This window comes from Panulirus ornatus, chromosome 56, assembly GCF_036320965.1.
Source record: "Panulirus ornatus isolate Po-2019 chromosome 56, ASM3632096v1, whole genome shotgun sequence".
Taxonomy (NCBI): Eukaryota; Metazoa; Arthropoda; class Malacostraca; order Decapoda; family Palinuridae; genus Panulirus; species Panulirus ornatus.
The window spans coordinates 18277120-18302740 of record NC_092279.1 but is presented as its reverse complement, the minus strand read 5'-3'; the positions used below and the strand labels follow the sequence as shown (position 1 = coordinate 18302740).

At 39.6% G+C, this 25621-nt stretch overlaps 2 protein-coding genes across 2 annotated transcripts in view; both read left to right on the top strand.

Moving 5' to 3' along the window:
- LOC139765983 (organic solute transporter alpha-like protein) overlaps nucleotides 1–2617 on the top strand; it is a 23602-nt gene extending 20985 nt beyond the window's left edge. The window contains exon 10 of the mRNA XM_071694015.1: nucleotides 1–2617. This exon is cut by the window's left edge and continues 1213 nt beyond it. The gene's annotated coding sequence lies outside the window, so the exon portion shown is untranslated.
- Nucleotides 2618–5783: 3166 nt separating this feature from the next.
- On the top strand, nucleotides 5784–24644 carry LOC139765981 (organic solute transporter subunit alpha-like). Its single transcript, XM_071694014.1, has 9 exons — nucleotides 5784–5943; nucleotides 15861–15957; nucleotides 17242–17393; nucleotides 17989–18062; nucleotides 19866–20021; nucleotides 20820–20931; nucleotides 21053–21178; nucleotides 22610–22739; nucleotides 23532–24644. The coding sequence occupies exons 1-9, from the start codon at nucleotides 5929–5931 to the stop codon at nucleotides 23912–23914; spliced, it is 1245 nt and encodes a 414-aa protein (XP_071550115.1). The 5' UTR covers nucleotides 5784–5928; the 3' UTR covers nucleotides 23915–24644.
- The last annotated feature ends 977 nt before the right edge of the window (nucleotides 24645–25621 follow it).

Genomic DNA, 25621 nt, shown 5'->3' with positions numbered 1-25621 from the left:
TCCTCTAAACCCCTAAAAGACATTAATAAAGCCTTAAAACCCTTATATCACCTTCGTTAATCAAACATTCACACTCATTAAAACATCCAAAAGTCCTTGGTATCGCGTTTGACACTCACACATTTGACATTCACTTCCCACATCACAAACGTCAAAACCAAACCCATAGAAAAAACAACTCGTCCATAGGACACTCATCGGAACCCCCCAAAAAAGAACCCTTCAAATCCCTTTCGAACAATAGGAGTAGATTTCAACCATTCGTACAGCCATCTGAAACTACATTCTCCAAGAACATATGAGTCCCATTTTCTCGTCTGAGCTCGCGACAACATCTATGTCTTCAAACATCATGAAACATCGACTCCTCATAACACAAGACCATCTTATCCAAGAAGTACCATACACACAGAAGATGCTAATTACATACTACTCTCTCTCTCTCTCTCTCTCTCTCTCTCTCTCTCTCTCTCTCTCTCTCTCTCTCTCTCTCTATGAAGCAAAACAAACACACGTCATTACCTTATTTCTTAACCTCTGGCTCCAACCGGCGGACTTGGATGACTACCTTAGTCATAAACAGGGCCCTTGTGTTCTCTCACTTCGTCTGTCTATAATGCCTTTGACATAGTTTGGTTTCTTGAGACCCCTGTAGATTCTATAGATACCACAACGGTTTGTGGTGATGAAGAGTTAACAGAAACAAAAGCTATATTCAGCATTGGTATAGACGGATAAGACATGACTGACGTCTCTAAACAATCTTCGCAACGTGACATTCTTTTAGTTATTTCTCATCACTTATCCTTTGCAAATGACGTACCGTGCATCGTTTCTGTGATTGCTCTATCAACATACGTCTTAGATTCGCATCATCTGTTTCCAGAAGGACATGGATTATTCCGTTTCCTTCCGCTGCAAAAAATCTTAGTAAACACATTGTTATCATTCGCCCGAGAGAGTGTTTATGACGTCAAAGGATCATCTGTATACGAGAGGCGGAGCAGCCATCGTTGCTGGCGCCCATACCAAATAACGAGCAAAGTCCTCAGCGCACTTGTGTAAGAACCAAACTCCTGATTACCTGTTCCTAAGGAGAGAGGGTGACGGGCCACATACATAGTGAGAGTGTATGTGGTCATGGGATTATCATCTTCAACACCTGAAGATGGTGTTGAAGATTTTTCGGTGGGTGGATGAAGTAGCAGTAGTAGCTTGCGTGGATGGTCTTAATGACCATATATATATATATATATATATATATATATATATATATATATATATATATATATATATATATATATATATATGGAATGAGAGCGTGTATGGTCTTTGAATTAATCTTGAACACCCAGAGATAGTGTTAGATATTATTCAGCTGGTAATCATAATACGACATTGACGACCATTCAATGACCTTGGCAATTGATAGACCTAAAATCCAGCAAACCCAATGAGCAATTCACACATAGAATGAGGCGACTTACAACATCTTGTGAGATCACTTTTGGAGACGTTGTTTCTTTGGTGTCATGAATGTAGCGGTGTATGTATATATGTAGCGGTGTATGTATATATGTAGCGGTGTATGTATATATGTAGATAGATTAGATAGATACGGAACTGCATGTTCTAAATATGTATACTAATGGTCAGTTATCAGATGTATAACATACAGTACAGTTATGAAGTTCTCTGTATCAGAACTAGAAATATACATTTGTATACCATGACGAAATATCGTCACACAATGTACTTTAGGATATATAACAAGTACAAACGACCATTTGACATGTGCGTGTGTGTGTGTGTGTGTGTGTGTGTGTGTGTGTGTGTTGTAATACTGTGACTTCATAAGTAAGGACAGTTGGTTATGCAACCTCAGGACACACCACATCCACGTAGGTACTGCAGCTTTGAGGATGAACAACCCCAGGCAGGAGCATACATAAGGTACTTAGAGAAACACATGCAAATGATACAAGAGACAAGAGAGCTTGTGTCCATCATATTCAGGTGTAGAGCAACATCACTACTGGTCTTCTATCACATCACCAGCATCAACCAACCTTACATTCATCATGACCCTTATACATACTGAGAAAATGTATTTGGTTTTGACATTCACATCTAAAGAAGAAGTTATGGTTGAGAAATGTTGTTGGTGGTAATAACCTGACCTTGCCGGGCCTTAATGACCCTGGCAGCTAACAAGCGTAAAGCTTAGTTTAGCTCATCAACCAACCATCGGATCGTATAAAGAAATACTATGATACGATCATTTGAACCCCGTTTTCGCAAATCGCTTCGGGGTAAGGGGCTGTGGTCTGGATCTGGAACCACATGTAACCCAGGTGCTCTACTGAGGATGATGGAGTGATATACGAGAGAGAGAGAGAGAGAGAGAGAGAGAGAGAGAGAGAGAGAGAGAGAGAGAGAGAGAGAGAGAGAGGTGCCTCTATCCACGTCACGTCTGGTCAAAGGCTCACATGCTCTCGGTCAGGGAGAACGGGGAATGGAGTAAGGGGGATCTGAGTATTGTATGAACATGAACCGAATGCTGATCTGGGTTGCTGCGGTGGTACTGTGCAACACACACACACACACACACACACACCAACTATCACATGATGTATATGATGATGTAAACACACTTGTATGTTGTGTATTGTAGTCGTAAATATGAACACTTAGACAACAGAGAAGGAATAATGGTCTTGAGATGTTTTCAATTTTTTGTCTAGCCAATATATATATATATATATATATATATATATATATATATATATATATATATATATATATATATATATATATATATATATATAATGGAATAAACACATTTAAGTCTACTGTTATTTATCTCATATCTAACAATACCATATTTTCTTATTTATGTATTTCTTGTACCTTGAAAATATCATGAATTTCCTGGAGTTTGGTCGTCATGATGAGAGAGAGAGAGAGAGAGAGAGAGAGAGAGAGAGAGAGAGAGAGAGAGAGAGAGAGAGAGAGACGCTCTCATCATCAAGGGAAGGGAAGGTCCCGGAGGCTACGCAAACATGCTTAATGCATTCAACGTAATGTGTAGGAAGGCATCTTGCCTCTCCGTTCGTTCTTGCGTTTTCGAAAACCATACAATCACCTCCCTTCATTGAAAGTAAAAAATAAAAAAGAATAAAAGTTTTGCTATTAATCATGAATATTATTTTTCCGTTCTTTTAAGGAAATACGAAATGGCTTTTGTTTAAGAATTGAATTTGTTTTGCATTTATCGATTAGTTGTGATGGTTGGCGAGGCTACTTATCGACCAAGGTAGTCCAGTGTTGCCTTCTACAAGGGTAACATACGTAACGAGAGAGGAATGTGGGTTTAGAGCCTTAACTACCCGGGCCATTGATAGACCTAAAGTGCCAAAAATGATCAACCAATCAACCTTTGCTTTCTGAGAGACACAAAACATCTGACTCATATATATCGATCTATTGATTCATTTCCTCATAAGACTACATCATCGGTAGATGAAACTGTTGTGTATCATAATATGTACCACTTGTTCTAATTCTATGCAAAATTGATTTCTAAAACCACTCGGGACTGGATAGAAACGTGAAGTATAGGCATCAATACGTAAGAGACTTTCAGTCTGTTTATTACGACGGACAATAATTAAGGCAAAGATATGTATTTCTTTACCTCAGAATTGAAGTTAAGGTACGAGAAACGAAAAAAAAGAAAAGAAAACTTTTGAAACATTTTTTAAATACACAACATTATGCAAAAAGATGAAGTCTGTAGTGGAAGATCTTGATACAAATGGGCAATGGGGCTTAGGAAGGTGTTTTTGTTTAAATGTATTGAAATGAATTTGACCCTGAAATACTTAACTATATCTCTCAAGCGTTTTGTTGTTGATCAAGCATATCTTCACACATCGTCAGCACATGATAGAGAAAATGAGCCAAGAACATGACGTCTTACATGAGTCAAAACCTCTTAGTCTTTTCTGTACGTCTTTTCAAGTTGTTTCAAAATGTTGACCAGTTCCAACCTCACTGGTGTTGGAGCTACAATGTGTTCCTGTGCGAAACCCCGTCAGAATTTAGGATTCAGTTCCCCATATAGTGTTATGTCACTGTCCATAACTCTTTCATCCTTAGCTGCTATCTAACACTGGATAAATCTATGTAAAAGTTTATAGTTCTCCTCTAACTTGTCTCATATAATTCTTCTTTTTAAGTTTCTATATTAATTCTTTCTTATCCTATATCCTCCTATATTCATTTCTTGTCCCAGTTTATGCTACCATAGCAACTGCCGAGTATTGTGTGGTCTGTAGTTTCCCAAAACCCGTTCGTCTGGTCCAGAAAAGAGATTCAGGCCTTTCTCTCCGGCCACCTGGACCTCGGAGGACATGAACAGAGAAAACGGAACACGTAAAGGCCGTGCTAGGCAAAAACCTAGGCAATAAATTCCATGGTGTTCCTCACACATGGGAAGGATTCTAACCCCAGTCACATTCATCTGTTTATAACCGTTAAATCCAACGCGTCATACAGACTGACGGCAGAATCTTTTAAGAGACATATTTTAATCAGTTATTAAGAAGTGAAATCAGGCCCATGGCTGGAAGAGAACATATTCAAACCATCCGGACATTAATTTTTTTCACACCCGTGTGTGTGTGTGTGTGTGTGTGTGTGTGTTAAGTGCTGGATTGGTGAAATTTCAGGATAATGACGAATTGTAGTCGATATCCCTTAAATCTTTACTTGAAGCCCAGCTGATGAAGGGAGGATGGATGGCTAGGAACGTCTACAAAGATTTCAAATCGTACTCAACCTCCCGAGTGACGTTAAGCATTCCGTATGAAAACACCTTGAGAAGCATCGTCAGGTGTGTGTATGTGTGTGTGTGACTTATATTTCTCTCTTCTGTCTCCCCTGATGATGTGATTATTACACGAAAGTGCACTTGGGAACTTATCGTGTTTCATTTTCCCCGTGGACTCATAGGAATATATATATATATATATATATATATATATATATATATATATATATATATATATATATATATTTATATATATATATATATATATATATATATATATATCTTTTTCTTTCATACTATTCGCCATTTCCCGCATTAGCGAGGTAGCGTTAAGAACAGAGGACTGGGCGTTTGAGGGAATATCCTCACCTGGCCCCCTTCTCTGTTCCTTCTTTTGGGAAAAAAAAAAAAAAAAAAAAGAGGGGAGGATTTCCAGCACCCCGCTCCCTTCCCTTTAAGTCGCATTCTACGACACGCAGGGAATACGTGGAAAGTATTCTTTCTCCCCTATCCCCTATATATATATATATATATATATATATATATATATATATATATATATATATATATTCTTCCGGAGAGACTTGGTCATCATAGCATTTTTTTAATGCTTTCATTTTGCCTTCTCTCGTAGTCTTGAACTATACGTTGGTGGTGTTGCTTAATACTCCTGACGGTGCTCTTCATTGCCTCTACAAGTTACAAGACTACTGCAGTAGGATGCGACATCGCATTCCTCACAAGAGTCGCAGTTTGTCATGCTAATTATGACCATCGCTAATGTTCACAACACAGCAGCAACAAGTGCTAGAGCCAAAACGCCCGCCACTCCACTTGTCAAAGATGGAACCTCATTGGATGACCGTACTCTGACGTCACTGGAGCTGGACGAGGCTATTGGTTGAGATCGCCAATAGCAACCTCGTGGTGGGGAGGGTAAGAGAGAGAGCTTCAAATGTGCAGGCCAGTGCTGGTCAATTTGTGGTTGGGGGAACATCTGCTGCTCCATCACACACACACACATATATACACACACACACATACGTCTAAGTACCCCTCCCACCCGTGGGACTGACGAGGGATCTAAAGTGAAGATGACACTATCCCAGGTAAAGTATTGTCAACAATCATTTGTTGCTTGATCCATCTTCCTCCACCTATGGCGAAGTGGCTGGATCGGTCTCAGTTGAAGCCGATTATTGTGAAGTCAAAAAAAAAAAAAACTTCCCGGTTCAAAGAGTCCATCCATTCTCTGCTCCTGGGTGTAGCGCAGTCTTGAAGTAACAGGAGCCCCCTGGAGGGGCGTGGGGGTCGTGGGCTTGTGTAGTATTATATATATATATATATATATATATATATATATATATATATATATATATATATATATATATATATATGTTATAGTAAAGCATTTATAATGACAGCATTTGTTTGCAAATCCTTTGTGGACACAAGACAGAAGCAATAAGTTCTTTAATACTTTTGAGATATAAAGACGAGGAAATTCAATACAAAAAGAAAAATAGTATGTAAGAAACTTGCTTTATATATATTGGGGAAAAAAGGGAACCCTTCTGCCGCTCTCCTCCGTTGCCAAGGTACGTTTAATCATCACTTAAGCGGGATGGGTTTTCAAGTTCGTAGCCACTTTCTTTTTTTATTTTTTTGCATCGAGTCGGTAAAACTTGCCCTATGAAACTATGTCCCGTATGCCATTTATGAATTGTAACATGTCATATCAGCTCCCCTCACACACTGGGGTCTAAGACCCTTTGCGACCGCTTGTAATCCTCTTCCGTTACCGCTCACGGGATGAGCATCGGCTGCTCAATAGATTTGCCTTCGTTACCGATACCATTGCATTGACGACAGAGATGATAGTGTTGGAATCGAGAAGTGACGTGGGACAGTTCGGACAGGAGGAGAGAAATTTGTGGGCATCAATGCAGACAGACTCGCTGGTCAAGATGATTGTACTTAAACGTTTGCAGATGTTTTAAGATGCATAGATCTTCCATAGCTAAATCACCTTTTGCATAGAAATAACTGAGGTGAAGCGTATGTATATTGAGCAGCTTACTGATCTAGCGAAGTGTGTAAACACCAGTTTAAGTGTATTAGGGAAGCTACCTGAATTGATGGTATGTGAGACGTTAGAATATATTTTACGAAAATGTTAAAACATTATACATTTTTATTAGATGCTTGATGTATGAATTATAGAAAGGTATATAGAATTTGACACCAGTGTCAGACTTGTATGAATCTAACACCCTGAATATAGTCAAATATTCATGTTAGGCAATATTCTCTCTTGTTAGATCCTTAATGTATGGATTATAGAATGGTTATATAGATTCTAACTCCAGTGTCTGATGTATGCGAATCTAACACTGTTTAGAGATAGTCAAAGATTCATGTAATCACTCGTTCTTACATTCAATTTCTTATATAATGATGATCATGGTAATGTAATCTGTCATTAATAAGGCGACCGGCATGTGTACCTGACGGGAAAACGTGCGTACGTGTTACGTAAACGACTGACGTAATGTGTGACCATACGATATACGTGGTAATGATCCCACAGGAAAGCAAAGTTCTTTATCATTCTCTCAATGCATGGTAGGCTTCCGTTAACGACGGTGACGTCATGTATCCATTGACATTCAACGTCAATGGATGTAAAAAATATAAAGAAAATGACGTTTTGAAATGTGTATAGAACTGGTTTGGTGTGGGAGGCTTTTGACCCTTCCGTATTTAGGGTTTTTGTTTGGTTGGTTAAGGGGGACTTTAGTGTGCCTGTTAACTGCCAGTTGGGTCGTTAAGGTCGTCAGGTGTCAATATAACCACTGTGATTCCCATGTGTTCAAGATTGTTCTGAGACTATATACACTCAATTTATATATATATACATATACATATATATATATATATATATATATATATATATATATTGTTTATTTATATTTTTTTATATATATATACATATATATATATATATATATATATATATATATATATATATATATATATATATATATATAGCCCTTCACGATCTTTTTGTGTTGTATGAGTGTATGAGTTTGCATATATGTGTATGTATACATATATAAATATACGAATGTTTTAAGTGTATTATTGTGAATACACGTAAGCGTGTGAGAAATTACCTCCTATGTACATGCACAGGGAGGGGAGAGTTTTCTTTCCACATTGTATCATACATCTCAGACCTATATATTCGTTAGTTCACTGAATTTATTCTAATCATCAACTATTCTTGTATTACTAAATGTATTTCTTTGCATCGTCTCTTAAGACGTCTTTCAAAGTTATCAATTTCATTGTTGTTGCTTGGCTTGTATCGTCCGATGAAATGGTTGGTGTCGATACTAAGAAATCGGTGATGGCCACTAGGCTGTGGTCAGAGGCCAGACTCCGTTACCGTAACTCAGTTCTCATAATTATGGTCCCGTGTTTATTTGTTGCCTCTCATCTGGACTTTCTCTATATGTTCGATGTGCTGCTTCAAGGGTGATGTCTCAACCTGAGAATTGTGTGTGTGGGTGGGTGATTACTATATGTGTGTGTTGCGGGGAGAGAGTTTTACACTCATGTTGCCCCGTCTCTTAACTCTGTATAACTGTATACATACTTTCATGTATGTAAACACACACACACACACATATATGCCCATTTAGTGACCAGCCCCGACGAGAGGATGAACACCTGGGTTGGCTGTGACCTGACTACCTATCTTAGGATTCGAAAACCAGGTTGGCCCGTGCTTGAATCATGATCAACGACGTCGCCCTCTATACCACGGTAGCTCGTGTGTTTGTATCGTTGTCTGTATCTGTGTGTGTGTGTGTGTGTAAGAACATTTGTTAGCGTATGTATGGTAAAACGGCATAGTTTTCTGCACAAAGTATGTAAGTTGTTTGTAGAAATTAAAGTTATATAAGTTGTTTGTGTAGATTAATGTTTAGGGAATGATTTGCTGTAGAAGCTATAGTAATGTTTGCCTTACGAATTATGAACTGGTTCTCGTTATTCGATTATACGAAACGTGTAAGAATAGATCAAGATGTCTTTGAGTTTTTGAACACTCAATTTGGAAAAGATGATTTGTACAATGTTGTGGAGGACCTTACCCTCCTGAAGGAGCCTGCCTTACCCTGATTCCCCCATGAGGAACGCAGCCTCGTAGACGTAGCAGACCTGTAACAAAGGCTCTTTACGATTGATTGGCAAACAGCAGTTTACATAGTTTACATACATAACGAGCAGTTTGAGGTACTATAAACTGCATTCAGTCAATCGTGTTTGTAAGACAATATTCAACCCCTTGAGTACGACAGTTCGACACTTGATCACGACAGTACGACCCTTAAGCACGACGTTACGACCCTTGAGCCCGACAGTACGACCTTTGAGCACGACGGTACGACCTTTGAGCACGATAGTACGACCCTTGAGTACGACGTTGCGACCCTTGAGCCCGACAGTGCGACCTTTGAGTACGACAGTACGACCTTTGAGCACAACAGTACCACCTTTGAGCACGACAGTACGACCCTTGAGTACGACGGTACGACCCTTAGGTATTGATGGCCTGACCTTTAACCTCCTGACCCCTTAAGGACTATAGGTTAATGATCACAATACACGTCGTGATACCATGAGAGCCATGACCTCTTCTGTTGCTACCTGTTGTTGCCATGTGTCATGTGAAAGGAATAAAGTGCAATAGACATGGCTTCCTCGATTGTATGGTCTGTCTCCCTAGGTATTCCATATATGTATGTGTGTGTGTATATATATATATATATATATATATATATATATATATATTTTTTTTTTCATACTATTCGCCATTTCCCGCGATAGCGAGGTAGCGTTAAGAACAGAGGACTGGGCCTTTGAGGGAATACCCTCACCTGGCCCCCTTCTCTGTTCCTTCTTTTGGAAAATTAAAATAAAAAAATGAGAGGGGAGGATTTCCAGCCCCCCCGCTCCCTTCCCTTTTAGTCGCCTTCTACGACACGCAGGGAATACGTGGGAAGTATTCTTTCTCCCCTATCCCCAGGGATATATATATATATATATATATATATGTGTGTGTGTGTGTGTTTGTATGTATGAATGTAAGTCTGTCGTTGGATTTTATGTTTACCAATAAATAATGTTTAATGAGGCAGAATCCTTCTTGCACTACAAACATCAAAAAAAAAAAAAAATATCTCGGATCCAGCCCTGAATGGAAGGGGATAAGGTTCGCTATAGCATGAAATTACCTTTCTCAGGTACTGTATGGACGTATGTACCCGATTTCAGGATACGAACACAAATTATAGAAAGTTAGAAGTTAGCAGAAGTTAGTAGTTAGATAGTCTTGGAGCTTCAAAGAAAGTAGACATTATATATGACGTGGTTCTGCTTGGCTGGAAGATGCTATAAAGTAGGAATTGTTGATCTTGAATACCTACCTACCTACCTACCTACTTATCTACGACCTACTAGTACCTACGACGAAATCCTACCATAATGGGAGAGCCAGCGCTTAGCACTCACAGCACAACTTGCTTGTTCGATATTGTTTCCATGGACCACCATATCTTCCACTCATCGTACATCTTATTTGATATATTATTCTTCTTTCTTTCTTAATTTGGTGATTACTACATTGCTGTAGTTGTCTATTCGAGGTTGATCTGGTATTGCTTTTAACCATAAGTCAAGTTTTCTTTTTTGTAATGATTCTGTGGTCTATCACTGAGGCGAATTATACTCTCGTCTATATCAGTAATGACAAAAGTAAATGATTGTAAATGTTTGAAATGACATCTATGTATAGGATTTAGCATTCACCTGTTGTAGAAGGTATGACGTTCATTAGAATTGTACTATAATGCTGGAAAAATATCAGAAACCATAAGGAGAAATATAAGAATATTTTCAGTAATATTCGACAAGCAAAAACAGGATTTGGTAAACAAACATATCATCTGTTATCGTAGAAAATGAGATTAATAATAACTTCTGCTACTCTTGCGTTGATTTGCTAAGTAAATATCTTTAATAATACGTTAATCGAGGAGTATATTGGCAAACGAGGAAACTACCTATTTAACGACCGCCCAAGGATCGTTCACCCAGTTGTTATCCTTTTTCAAAATTCCGGTACGTTACTCTGGTCTGTTGTTGCCACTTCACGCAATCAGCATCATTTATCATTTATTGATTAGGTGGTGATAAGAACATACCTAACATTATTACGTCATTTGTATCTAGAATGACTTACTGTTCATAAGTTAGACATTCATATCAGTGATCATGTGAATGTGATCGAGTCTGGTTCATATTACCTTTGCATATTGCCCACACACACACACGTCTCCATTTAACTACACAACTCAGTTCTATGCATTGTAATTGGGGTGTTACTGGAAGGTAAGAAAGACGGGAGAATGACCTACGTCTGTATGTTACTTATGAACAATACCTATGATAAGTGAGAGATTATATTCCACAAATGTAACTTAATTATTGATCAGAAGCTGCGCTGGTAGACAGCCACCTCACTCTCCTGTTCTTCTCGCCCTCCCGTAATCTCTCTCTCTCTCTCTCTCTCTCTCTCTCTCTCTCTCTCTCTCTCTCTCTCTCTCCCTCTCTCTCTCTCTCTCTCTCATCAACATTCTACTGATAAGGGAAATTGGCGCCTTAGGCTATTTTCTTTTGGTTAACGTTTTACGTGTTGGGGATGCCATCGTTCAGCATTTGACTCTCATAAACTTAATACTAGTTGTCACAGCACTACACTACTGTATTAGTATATACTGCAATATTATTAGTACACGTACACACATACCATTTACTTATCGAATGTCTATGAATGACTAGGCATTGATTTGGCTCTTTACCGCTAGGTGGCAGCACAATCCGTTGAAGGTGGGAGGTGATGGAGTTTGGCAGGGATAATCAACCCAGTTTTTTTTTTTTTTTTAAGAGCGTAACGCTACGTGCGTACGAGTCCCAGAGCATGACGGTCCAGTGGGATGGAGGGGACTGTTGGGAGGACGCAGTGGAATGGGTATGGAAGGGGACGCAGTGGAATGGGTATGGAAGGGGAAGCAGTGGAATGGGTATGGAAGGGGACGCAGTGGAATGGGTATGGAAGGGGATGCAGTGGGATGGGTATGGAAATGGACGCAGTGGAATGGGTAGGGAAGGGGACGCAGTGGGATGGGTATGGAAATGGACACAGTGGAATGGGTATGGAAATGGACACAGTGGAATGGGTATGGAAGGGGACGCAGTGGAATGGGTAGGGAAGGGGACGGGTGGTGCGACGCAAGAGACGAAGTGATGGACATTAATTTACTATTCTGCACCACTGTTGTCAGTCTTGGTATGTCGCTAGGGTAGTTGCCACATGCCACCAACCACACACACATACACACTGGCGCGGTTTTGATCCCATCCCTCATACATAAACAGATCTTGTCTTGCACAAGATGCAGCCACCAGGTAGTCAATCTCTGGTTTATTTGGTTGATTGGTTGGTTGGATGGTAGGGCTTTAGGCTTGACAACTACCAAGGGGGGTCATTAAGACCATCACATTAAGGCTAAACAGATCCGCCAGACTGTAAAATCTTTTGACACCTTCTTCAGGATATGATTCGAAGACCACTCACTATGCATGGGGCACCACCTCCTTCTCCTCCATGGACGATGGCTCGGTGTATATGTCCTTCAGGTGTTAGCAACCTTTGGGTTCAAACAAGTGTTAGTAGGTTGCAAAAGAGCAACGGTCATAACAGAAGCTGTTCAGCACGGGAATAGGATGATGAGGGAAGAGCCACACGAGTGAAGGGGAAGGTGGTGGTAGTGGGGGACAACAACCAGGTCGATATAGTTAGGATTTATATCCGATGTTACGAAGGATGGGTGAGAGAAATTCATTCAGATGCCACTACAGAAATACGAGAACAGGTATTTCTTTTAGGCAAATGGACACCTTCAATTTGTATTTCTTTCACTTGCCGTCAAGAGATTGATTTATTTACCTACGTCAGACACTTATAGAAATGATGATCATTGCACGAACGAGATTGGAGAGAGAGAGGGAGAGAAGGTCGTCTTATTGGGATGGAGACGAGGCGATCGATCACGTCTTGTTTACTGGAGGTTGTCAGTACTTATGCACACCAAGGAGACTAACCTTGTGCCATGAAGAGTCCCTCCGTGTGTCCTGCTTACGAAATCAGTCATGATAACAGCTACAGCATCGGAATAATGTGCTGACATGTGAAGGTTTGGGAACTCGAATGACAATTGAAGCTTCCGTAACATAAATGTATATATTGAATATATATATATATATATATATATATATATATATATATATATATATATATATGTGTGTGTGTGTGTGTGTGTATAGATATAGATAAGTAGATAGATATTATTTATTCATTTTATCTATTTATTATACATAATCGGTTTTCCGCATCAGCGAGACAGCGCCAGGAAACAGACGAAGAATGGCCTATCCACTCATATACTCATATATGCACATAAACGCCCACATACACACACATTATACATACATATACATATCAACATATACATACACATACTCAGACATTACATACATACACACGTACATATTCATACTTGCTTGCCTTCATCCATTCCTGTCGCTAACCCGCCCACTAGAAAATTCAGGCTACCACTTGGCTGAAGATATATACAGTGGAGGAATTGCATAATTGGGGAATCATGGAAATAACAAGGTAATTAATCACAAAATCAATTTATATGAACGTGAGGATAGATAATTCTACTCCGGATAAGCACACGAGTGAGGTCTGTCAACAAAATTCACGAAGTTTTACAGAACAGATTTTATGGTTTATACATTATACATTTAGTGGTAATCACTTGAACATTAAACGATAAAAAGTTACATATTGGTTGAATTGCAGTGGTATTGTGTTAACATACAACATTATGTATTCAATGGTGAACAGTAAGTGATGTAAAAATACATATATGTTGAACTGCTGTAGTATTGTGATGACATATATATATATATATATATATATATATATATATATATATATATATATATATATATTATATATATATATATATATATATATATATATATATATATATATATATATATATATATATATATTCATGGTAAACATAAATGATGAGCACTTTTCATGTTGTTTGCGCTATAGCAATGGAGTACATATGTAAGTTACACATTATAGTGGGGAAACCAAAGCTATTGTTTATTAAATTCCCAGTAGTAAGAGGTAGTGGACGAGTCTTATAACTCTACGAGCAGTACAAAGTGATTACGGTAAGGTACGTCAATCAGTGGAGGTTATTATAGTCTTGGTGTGGTGTGGATCACAACTTCAACGGTCGGAGGACGCAGGAGTTAGGCCCAGTGTGATGTTTACGTACAACTGAAGCGACCGCGAACGCGCCATAGGCTTCTCGTAAGACTCTCACCAATTCGCTGGTAAAAAGTATCTAAATGTGTGTCATTCTTTCACGATCATGTTCACTGGAGGAGGTAGGCACTCTTGCGTGAAGATGGTATGGTAGGTCCAGTCAGGCGTAATCCAAATATTAAGGAGAGAGAATACAGGTCGATCTGTAGACTTCTAGGCGGCCCGAGAGCGTCGCTAACACACACGCCCTACCCCATCGAGGGTTGGAGGAAGTGTGTGTGTGTGTGACACGAGCATTAAGAAAACGTTTGATCACAGCAGCGCTATTTTATCCGTGTACCTTAACACCAATAAAGCAACAGTTACGGGGAAAATAGCCAATGGATGAGGTAAATGAGAAAGCTGCATGAGGGAAATCAGATGAAAAGAAAATCTTTGACGTGATAATTGGCTGGTTGTTTAACCTCCTGGCCTATCAACTGCCAGGTGTCAAGGATAATTTTAGAGCCACAAAAAATTCTTCACTGTCTATTGTGACTTTTAAGCATCACCGTCGAAGGTTTTTGAGACATGTAAAGCAAAGAGGAAAAGACGTTTGTCACAGTGACTGAAAACAAATTGGTAAGGTAAACTAGAATTAAAGACCTGTTTACAAAAAAAGGAAAAAAAAAAACTCGATCATCGAGATGACGGGAGTTTGAGAGGTCGGCTAGGATCCATAATTTACTACTGAAAGAAAATGACCTGTTTACAAAAAAAACTCGATCATCGAGATGATGGGAGTTTGAGAGGTCGGCTAGGATGCTATAATTTACTACTGAAAGAAAACGCAGAAAATCTGACAGACTTGTGAGGGAGATATAGAGAAAACTGAGGCGTAATACTAACTCCCAGTTGACGAGTATTAGTTTAAGGGACACCACTCGAGTTTGCAAGATTTTGCTGGGAATCGAGTTGTTTGTTGGAAGACACAGAAGGAAAAAAAGAAGAAGAATAAAGACAGCGATCATGATGTTTATGGATAGCCTTAAGGGAGTGTTGACCGGTCTGGTTTTTGTAGGGAGAAAGGCAACGGTGGACGAAGGTCTGTGGCTGACGTGCAGCCTAGCGCACATACTGCCTTGCGAGACGTGACTGTAGTACTGGTGAGGTGTGAGGGCGCGCAGGATGAGATGGGACTTGATGGCATCTTGGCATAGATATAGATAGATAGATGTTTTAAGGTATATAATGGAATACTGATGCCTTTTTTTTTTTTATCTAATCCTCCGTATGTGTTGATGTATATACTAAGTATGTGTGAGTGTGTGTGTGTGTTTCTTCAATTACATATCCGGTGTTTGTATGTGACTTGCTTGTGGTCTGTGATCCATACAAGGTCGAGCGTCATAGAATATTTAGCGAGACAGCGGAGCAGTAACTGCTACGCGTCAACTATACACAATATAGGGACCATTATGCTATCACTGGCTGTAGGAACTTCGACAGTCACTCTATACATCTTTCAACAAAATGAGGATATCTTTGTTTTACCCCCAACAGGAATATGACGCGGTGGACATTCGGCTACTTCCCAATGCGAACAGGACGCAGTATTGTGAACATGGTTACATTCCCACCGTCGACCAGTATATGCAAGGTAAGAAAGAACGCTCCCCGTATATCACTGGAAAAACTATTCACATCTGAATGTTTCAATGTAAATTCTAAATCATTGGAAACGTGTTCTGCCAATGTCACTAAAATTCAAAGTTCCATGAAAACATTTTATACATTCTACAATCAATTTTAAGCCCCTACCTAAATTTTGCTACACATTTCACCGTAAATTCCAGACATTATATATATATATATATATATATATATATATATATATATATATATATATATATATATATATATAATTTTTTTCAGCACCAAAATCATAGAATATCAACATAGTAACAAATAAGATACAAATGTATTATCATATTCTTCTCACCTGACTTCTTGTTTTGAGGGAAAGGTTGGGATGACCATAAGTGTTATGGTGAAAGTTAGAGCAGAGTAGATGGTCATGATAATGCAGAATAAATGCAATGAGGTTGAGCTGCCCACTGTGTCACTATACGTACTGTCATACATACATTCATCGGTTCGTGGTGCCAGACGGGAGATTCTCAGCAGTTACTTTCACTGAGCCAGGCCACACACGGTTCGAATCCCCATGTGTCGAAGAGAGAAAGCAAAAAGGTAAGAGAGAGAGAGAGAGAGAAAGAGTTGACAACACCTTCGTCTTCTCCCAAGCGTACCTTGCCGGACATAGATAAGTGTTATCTTTTCTACTTGGAAGTTGATACGAAACAGATTAGGTCTGTTGAAGATTATCAATTACTCTTGAAAACAGGCTGTCGAAGTATGCGAGGGGAAATATATTTTGTCATTAACCTACCGAAGACGAGAGGTGCTTTTCGTAATATCTAGGCGTTTAGAAAGTGGTCATCTGTATGCAGGGAGGAATATGCCAGAGGAAGTAGAAACCCTGGCTTGATTTAGTCTTTAAAAAAAAAAAGAACAAAATTGTTTGTCATATTTTAGTAAGCTGTAGTCAGACTTACGTTTATATCCCAAAAAATCCCATTTTGTTGGCAGAATATTTGCTATGTACTTCGACTCGCATCCTACACCTGCACCTTGCCATTAGTCCTATGCTAATCTACCTCAACCAACTCCCGTCCTTAGGTAGAAATCACCACACGACCATCAGTCATCTCCTCACCACCCAGATCAACCAACCCCCAAACCCGAACGCCCGCCACATCAAATAGAGTTCATCATCTACCCATCGTTAGCCATACTCACCTAATTTGTTCAGCTCTCACATCCTCGCTTGTTAGTAATTACTAGGTTTAACGATCGTCATGTCTGTGTGTCTGTCCGTCAGCCATGGGGCGGTACTCACCGGCCGTACACGCCGTGGGGAGTATCATCACTATCGCCCTCTTCGTCTTCTACGTGGAGCACATCATCTTCACCTACAGGAACACCCACACCGTCTACCGCAGGCACATCAACTGGCTCGCCTGCTTCTACCCGGTCAGTGGAGAGAGAGAGAGAGAGAGAGAGAGAGAGAGAGAGAGAGAGAGAGAGAGAGAGAGAGAGAGAGAGAGAATAAGTGACAATTAAAGAGAAAAAGATAAAAGGTAGAGAGAGAGAGAGAGAGAGAATAAGTGACAATTAAAGAGAAAAAGATAAAAGGTAGAGAGAGAGAATAAGTGACAATTAAAGAGAAAAAGATAAAAGGTAGAGAGAGAGAGAGAGAAAAGAGCTCGTAGAGTGATTAGAGAATAAAGAAATTCTGTCTTCCTTTCTAGGCGAAGATAATTTCAGAGCTACTTTCTTACAAAAGTAGATCTATTAAAGTAAGTAGATCTTCAATCTTTACCAGATTACACACAAAAAAAAGTAACCCTTTTGTTACTTTTTAGGACGGTTAACAGAAGAAATACAGCAATATTCTCAGAGACAAAACATTGCAATCAGGAAAAGTAATGACTCGTATTACAATATTTCCATCCGCTAAATTTAGCTGTATTGTAACACCTGTTGTAGCATCTGTTGTTGAGGTAGTCATTACACCTGTTCCTTCGTTGTAGAGATGGTCATTACACCTGTTTTTTTTTCTGTACAGCTGGGGGCTTTGATGACCATCCTGGCGCTGGTGGTGCCTAGAGCCCACAACATCTGTACAGCTGTCAAGATCGTGTGAGTATGTGCATGTGTAAACCTACGACTTCTATTAATGCTACCACTACTATTACTACTACTACTACTACTCCTACTGATCAATGTTTACCATTTGAACAATCTAATATTGAAAACGGTATTGATTTATCTCAGAAAATGGGAACTATGTCACACTTAAAGAGAACTGTGTTAAATCTATATATTTGGCTGTTAAACTTAAGTACAGTTCATATATTATCTATGTGATGGTTTATAATTTTACTGAGCTAATTACATTACTGCTAAGTACCTCATGATATTTTCAGTTATTGCTAGTCGAGCAGATGATCTTTGAATACGAATATTATATACAGGACTTTTAACACCATTTATTGGATAAGATTTTCCATTGTTTTCCTAAAAATGAATAATACACTTTTAAAGGTTTTTTATGAAAATTAAGAATGATTTGATATATTTGACGCTTGAATTTCGTTTGAAGGTTCTGATATATATATATATATATATATATATATATATATATATATATATATATATATATATATATATATATAATCATGATATCACATTCAAGGTTTGCCTTTCATTTCATTTCGTAGTCGTTATTAGTATAATGTAACGCAATCATATCTGAAAATGGGAATGTATTTATTATAAGACCAGAATTTTTTGCAAGTGCCTTACCTGGTAAACAATCTTAATTCCTCACTTCAGAGAGACACTTCCTGTTCTGATCACAGTGAGAGGGGCGTCATTCTATCCATGGTTCTTCTCATGACCTGAGGCAACACTCTCCACATAAATGTCGGTCAGAATTTATTTAAGATTCAGGTAATGTCCTGCCGCGGAAAGAAACGGTATTTAGAAAGCTAGGCTACCGAGTGGGCGTTGTCGAACCAGAGAAGCGGAGATGATTTTCATGACACAACGATATTGATTAAAATAATTCAGGTAGTCAAAAATCACTACCATTATGCGGCATCTTCGTAGTTCATGCGGTGTAAAAAGTTCTCGGTGACTATGGTGGAGACAAGCTGCATAGCAAGAAGCATTGCGATGAAGCCTAGCCTACGTCGCGTAGCAAGAAGCATTGCGATGAAGCTCTTAGCCTACGTCGCGTAGCAAGAAGCATTACGATGAAGCTCTTAGCCTACGTCGCGTAGCAAGAAGCATTGCGATGAAGCTCTTAGCCTACGTCGCGTAGTAGCAAGAAGCATTGCGATGAAGCCTAACCTACGTCTCATAGCAAGAAGCATTACGATGAAGCTTTGCTTACGTCGCATAGCAAGAAGTATTGCAATGAAGCTTAGCCCAGCCTAGCTTGTCGAGGCCCATCGTAGGTTTTGTACAAGCGTCCTTACCGAAAGGTACGGCTTGCCACTATCATTTTCATCAAAGGTAATTGCTTTAATCCTTTCAGAAATCACTATTTACCATTTAATTGGTATGCATATGCGACTACTGGTGAACAGATGTTAAGTATATATTCAAAAGAATCTTCCAGCAATAGTAACTAACGATTAATAATTGTTTTTTTCCATAAAGATGAAATGATACGTTGTTTTTGCTCTGGCCAATCTCTTGATTATCATGGCCTTCAAAATGGAAGATAATAGCCTCAGATTATTAATTTCTATTAGTATAAATAAGTGTTATCATTATTATCATTGTTATTATCATTATCATTTCTTTGATTTTTTTCCCCCTCCGCATCTCCTCCGTAGGCATTTGACTTCGAAAGTTGTGCTTGGTGTCAAAAGGTAGGAATAACTTTGTTATTTTGCACCATCAAATTACCACCATCTCTCTCTCTTTTCACAGGTTTTTCGCGCTGGGCATCAGCCATTTCACTGACCTAACCGTCGTCATGTTCGGGTGTGAGAAGGGAATGTTGGCCAAGCTAAAAGAATCGAAATTTGACCTGCATGTGGGATTGTTACGCTGTTGTGTATGCATCCCGTCCCCTGCCATCAGCAAGTGAGTCACAGATGTGGTCTTGTGTCGACCTGGGTCTTGAGGTTCGAGATTTGACTGTCATTGTGAGGATGAGGAAGAGTGGTGAGGAGAGTGTTGGCAGAGGCGAAGATGGTGATGTGATGTGATTGAAATAGTGATACTGATGATGATGAGGAGGAGGAGGAGGATTGTGAGTGATGATGATGAGGTGGAGGAGTAGGAGGAAGAGGAAGAGAAGATCGTGAGTATGATCATATGGAGGATGAATGTGATAGTGAGGATGATGATGATGATGGTGTGTCTGTGATAGTGACACTGTTGATCATGATATCACATGGTGGGGGTGGTGATGGTTGGCATCAGTTTTGTTCTAGCCAGTCATCCACCCTTACTCATGCCAATCATCCACGCTTACTTAGGCCAGTCATCCACGCTTACTCAGGCCAATCATCCACGCTTACTCGGGCCAATCGTCCATGCTTACTCCGGCCAATCATCCACGCTTACTCCGGCCAATCAGCCACGCTTACTCAGGCCAATCATCCACACTCAGGCCAATCATCCACGCTTACTCGGGCCAATCGTCCATGCTTACTCATGCCAATTATCCACGCTTACTCAGGCCAAGCATCCACGCTTACTCAAGCCAATCATCCACGCTTACTCTGGCCAATCATCCACACTCTGGCCGATCATCCACACTTCCTCTGGCCATTCATTCACACTTACTTTTGCCAGTCATCCACGCTTGATCTGGCCGATCATCCACACTTTACTCATGATGGTTGTGGTCGTAAACATTCACCATCTCTCCCTCAGGATCCGTCTTCGATTCCTGAAGTGGATGATCTGGCAGTTCCCTTACTCCCAGACGCTGTATTTCTTCTTCGAAATCTACTGGACGTCCTCTGAGTCAGACCCGGAGGGGCTTGTGAGTATAACCAAGGAAAGAGAAAAAATAGAATTATTTTTTGAAATTATACCTCGTAAAAACTCTCGCACCGGGAGCTTGCCACCACCTTGATGCCTTTCCTGTCCTCCTGCACCGACAGATTCTCCTCAACTACGACTACCTGTGGCTGGACATCTTCAACGCCCTCTCCTTCTTCAGCGCCATCTACGCCTTCACAGTATTGGCACACTTGGTCCGGGATCACCTCCACGCCTTCAACTACAAGGTGAAGCGTTCGGAATCCTTTTGAATCTTTCTTATAATTTTGTTTTGACTTTCTTATCCTTTAGAGTTTTACATTAGAATTTGTTCTCCAACTTTTTATTCTCATTTTTTCTTTATTTTTTCTTTTTTTATTTCTTTGTTGTACTGTTCTTATTTATGTTTTTACTTCATATAAATGGAATCATTGTGTTTAGTCCTTTTGTGTCGGAAAAAAAAAAATCTATTTCATGGACCAGTAATGATTGAATCAGTTATATTGTTTCTATCATTACGGTTCTTTGAAATTGTCTCGTCTTTTTATTTTCTTTATCATCAAACGTTCTATCATTACGAGTCTTTGAAATTGTCTTTTTTTTCCTTTTTCTTTTATTCATCAAACGGTGTTACAAGAAGTATGTTGAGTTGTGTCAGAGAAGACGATAGCTAAGACTATAGAGATAATTACTTCTTACTGTTGCTTTATTTTCTCGTGGGAGACTCGAAATCAAACTCTCCACATCTTCAAGCGAAAGGGTGGTATTCAGGATCTGATCCTTTACGATGTCTTGAAGGTGCCTTCATCATTTTGGGTTAGATAATGAGTGAAAATGAAAGTTGAGTCTTTTGTTTTGCTGGGTGGACGGCAGAAGTAGGCAGCCAAAGAAAATGGAAAAGTTGCCATGTTCTATATTGATGGGTACATTTAAGAAAGACCTCAGAAAGGATGTTCCTAAGCAGCATATGCTGCAGTACTCTGAGAATGTAATCATAGACTCCCTGACAAGCATCACCAAAAGGTCTAGTCATGTCATAGCGGAGTCAGTGATCATGGAACCCTCCTTGATATCGAGAAGTTTCACTAGTTCTTGATACAGTAATGAACTCATCATGCATCAGTCTTAGCCTTTAACAGCCAGCCAGTAGATCCAGTCAAGGAGAGACATAGCAGGCTAGACATAAACTTGCAGATATTCAGAGAACTCCATTCTCCGGGCTTGCTTTCCCCCCCCCTTTTTGCCCCAAAGAGCAAAAATGACAGCTGTGATAAAGACACCTCCAGGCATTGCAGAAAAGACTCTAACATCTTTTCCCTTGAAGATGGAATGATGTTCCCAGAATATTGCGATATGAGTTTATGTTTATCATTGTGAACTTTTTCGATGTAGAATGAACTTGAAGAAATTAATCATGTGATTTTACATTATACAGAAGCCTCCTGTGTCGTACCATACCGAACGCCTTTTTAAAAAGTCTAGGTGTATCACACCATAGAGTAAACTTTCAAGTCCCATTTACTACCATCCATATTGAAAAATGAATATAGTTGATTCGTCTTTCATTCTCCCACGTAGATTAAAAGCAATCATAAGCTATTCCGAGTATAGAAGTAGGAAGCTCAACACTAATGCAAGCAATGCCCTCGTCATGGAACTAGTAATGATCACCTTGACAGAGGAAGTACGCGACGCTGCTGCTCCTGTTGATCGTCCTTAAGTTGCTGGGCCTGGTCATTACCATCCTTGGCAACTACGAAGTCTTCCCTTGTCTCCCGCCCTACATCAACTCCAGGGTCTACTCCCACAGTAAGTTCTTCTACGACGACGTGGCTATTAGTGTAGGGAGACGTGGTGGGAGTTGATGCGAGGGGGAAAGTGTAGGGAGGGAAGAAAGTGGGGAAGAGTGGCGCGAGGTGCTGGTCGGAAGGAAAATAAGGGAGGAAGAGACGTAGTGAGTGAAGGTTGAGCATGAGGAAGGATGGAGGGCACGTGGATTGAGCGGAGGTGTGTGTTTGTGTGGATCACGTGAACAGGGTAGGGGAACATGACATGAATGTTACCTTTACCCAGCGACCCTGAGCTGTTGTCAGGTGTGGCGCGTTCTCAGACACGCAGGTACTATGAACTAATTCTCTGGCCTTGAGATCCCTGGGTTCCCGTCATGTGGAAGTCAAAGGTAGAGTGCTATTGCTCAGCCTAAACATGCGTTGCATCCGAATGGCAGTGTGTTCATGCTACTACTAATCCATTTCCGGGATATGTTTTTATTTCCCTTCTGAAAATGAACCCCATAATTAGAATGGAGTGTGTGTGTATGACTCTTTGTAGTTTATTGTTACTGTGTATGACAGTCTGATGTCGGAATACACTTGCCTCCTGAAGCAACTTCTCTAACCAGTGCACAACGATTAGAATCTCAGTCATTATGAATTGCCTTGTATGTATGTATATATATATATATATATATATATATATATATATATGTGTGTGTGTGTGTGTGTGTGTATGTCATACCCTTTTAGGATTTCATTCTGGGCAAGTATCAGTACCCTAGTTCGAATCTTTCGATACACCGTCTCATTGCTTCTGAATCAACAGCTGTGTTGAACCTGGTACACTTGGTGTTGCTGACGATCTTCGGCGGGCTGGAGTACTGGCAGTACCACACCGAGGAGTTCCTCTCGCCGATCTCGGATAAACACCATCAACACCACCACGAACTCATCATCCACGGGCAGGCCTGCGTCTGCATCATCTCCGAGATGACGGGACACCAGAGCAGGAGGAAGAGCATCGCGCAGCTTCCCTTCGTCGTCGAGGAAACGACGAGCGAAGTCCAGGATCTGGAGAGTGAGGAGAAGGGGAAAACCAACCCGACCCTCCATACCCCCAGCGTCGAAGTGAACGGGACGAGTCACGTCGCTCAAGACGCGAAGGATGTAAACACGGAAGAGAATGGCGCCAGTCAGACTTGCTTCTGACGGGGATATGGACTCCAGCGTAGGTCTGGCTGTAGCGTAAGTCTAGGGTGTACATTCTTCATTCATTCATTCATAGTCCATAGATTCTCTCTTCTGTTCCACTGTCACAACAGCCTCGTTAGCCTCCAGTGGTCTGTTGCTGTTTGATATTCAATTGTATAGGTTTGTTAGGAAGTGGCGATTAGAAGCTAAACACACACACACACACACACACACACACACACACACACACATATATATATATATATATATATATATATATATATATATATATATATATATGCTCGTCTATAAGTCTACCTCATGTATAGGTCGACCCAAGTTTTTGAGGGTAATGGAACAACAAATTAGGGTAATAAAGCACCATGTTTTATGGCATATTCAACTCGTTTTAGAAAATCCTCTCTAAAAAACAATCTAAGTCCAATATACTGAGGTTCGCTGAGTCTTGAAACACTGGGCACCGAAGGCGAATTGATTAACATTTATCAGTGCGGCACTACACTGAAACGCGGGTAGTTTCAGCAAAAATATTGTATCCATTCAAGTATTAATTCAAGTCAGCTAGGATAGAACATTATTGTAATACAACAGGTTTTTATTTTATACAGAAAATCATTCGAAAAGCTATTACGGTAACATGATCAACGAAAGGAAACGAGTGTCGATTGTTATCGTCATGATTTTATCCCACTTTCCATTGTAATGCGTACGTTTATTTCAGCAAAAATATGACATTTCCCTGAATGTTTTATATCAAGCACAGTATGAATAGAATATTGTAATATAGCTATTTAAACCGTAAACTATAAAATGAATAGATTAACAACTCTAACATTGGAAAGTTAGGTATTTTGTTTTCATGTATTTCGTCCTATTTTACATTGAAGTGCATCACGTTTCAGCAAAAGTATTATTTATTTCTGAAAATATATTCATTCAGGCATAGTTAAGGTAAAATATGCCTGTGATGTAACAGATTTTTTCTAACCGAAAACTGTTCGAAAAACAAGTACCGTCCTGCTAATAAGGCAGAGCCCTGGTTGTGGAGGCTTTGCCTTGCCTTTGCATCTGGCTTTCTTGAGCAGCCGTTAATATTACCTTACGTTAAGATTTATACTCTTATTGTTTTGCTTCTTATTTTCCAAATATATGACAAGTTTGTATATAATACAATGTTACTGTACTTTTAATTTGCTAGTATTTACAAGAAAAGAGTCCCAACGGCATCTTTCTTGTTTATTCTCTTCCAATTTCTCACACTGAATGGCATTTCTACTTCATATTGCCCCACATCATATAAACTACTGTAATGGCATTTCTGCTTCATATTGCCCACATCATATAAACTACTGTAATGGCATTTCCACATCATATAAACTACTGTGATTGAGGTTAGATATACTGTTATAAAATTTGATTACTGGAAGGGGCAATTAGAACCATCTTACCCTACCAACAGTGTTTCATGTCAGACAGCATTTTGTTTTTCTTTTTACATTTTTCTCCATTTCTGTAAATAGTTTTTCCTGTGAGGTTGGCTCAAACTGTGTCTTGTTATAGTGTAGGCGTGCTTAACCCATATTCTCTTTAGCATGGATTCAAGGAGAATCAAATTCACAGCAAAGTTCAGGTTCCGAATAATTGAATATGCAGAACAGGCTAATAGCTGTGCCGCAGCAAGGGAACTTAAGGTCTCCGAAAAAA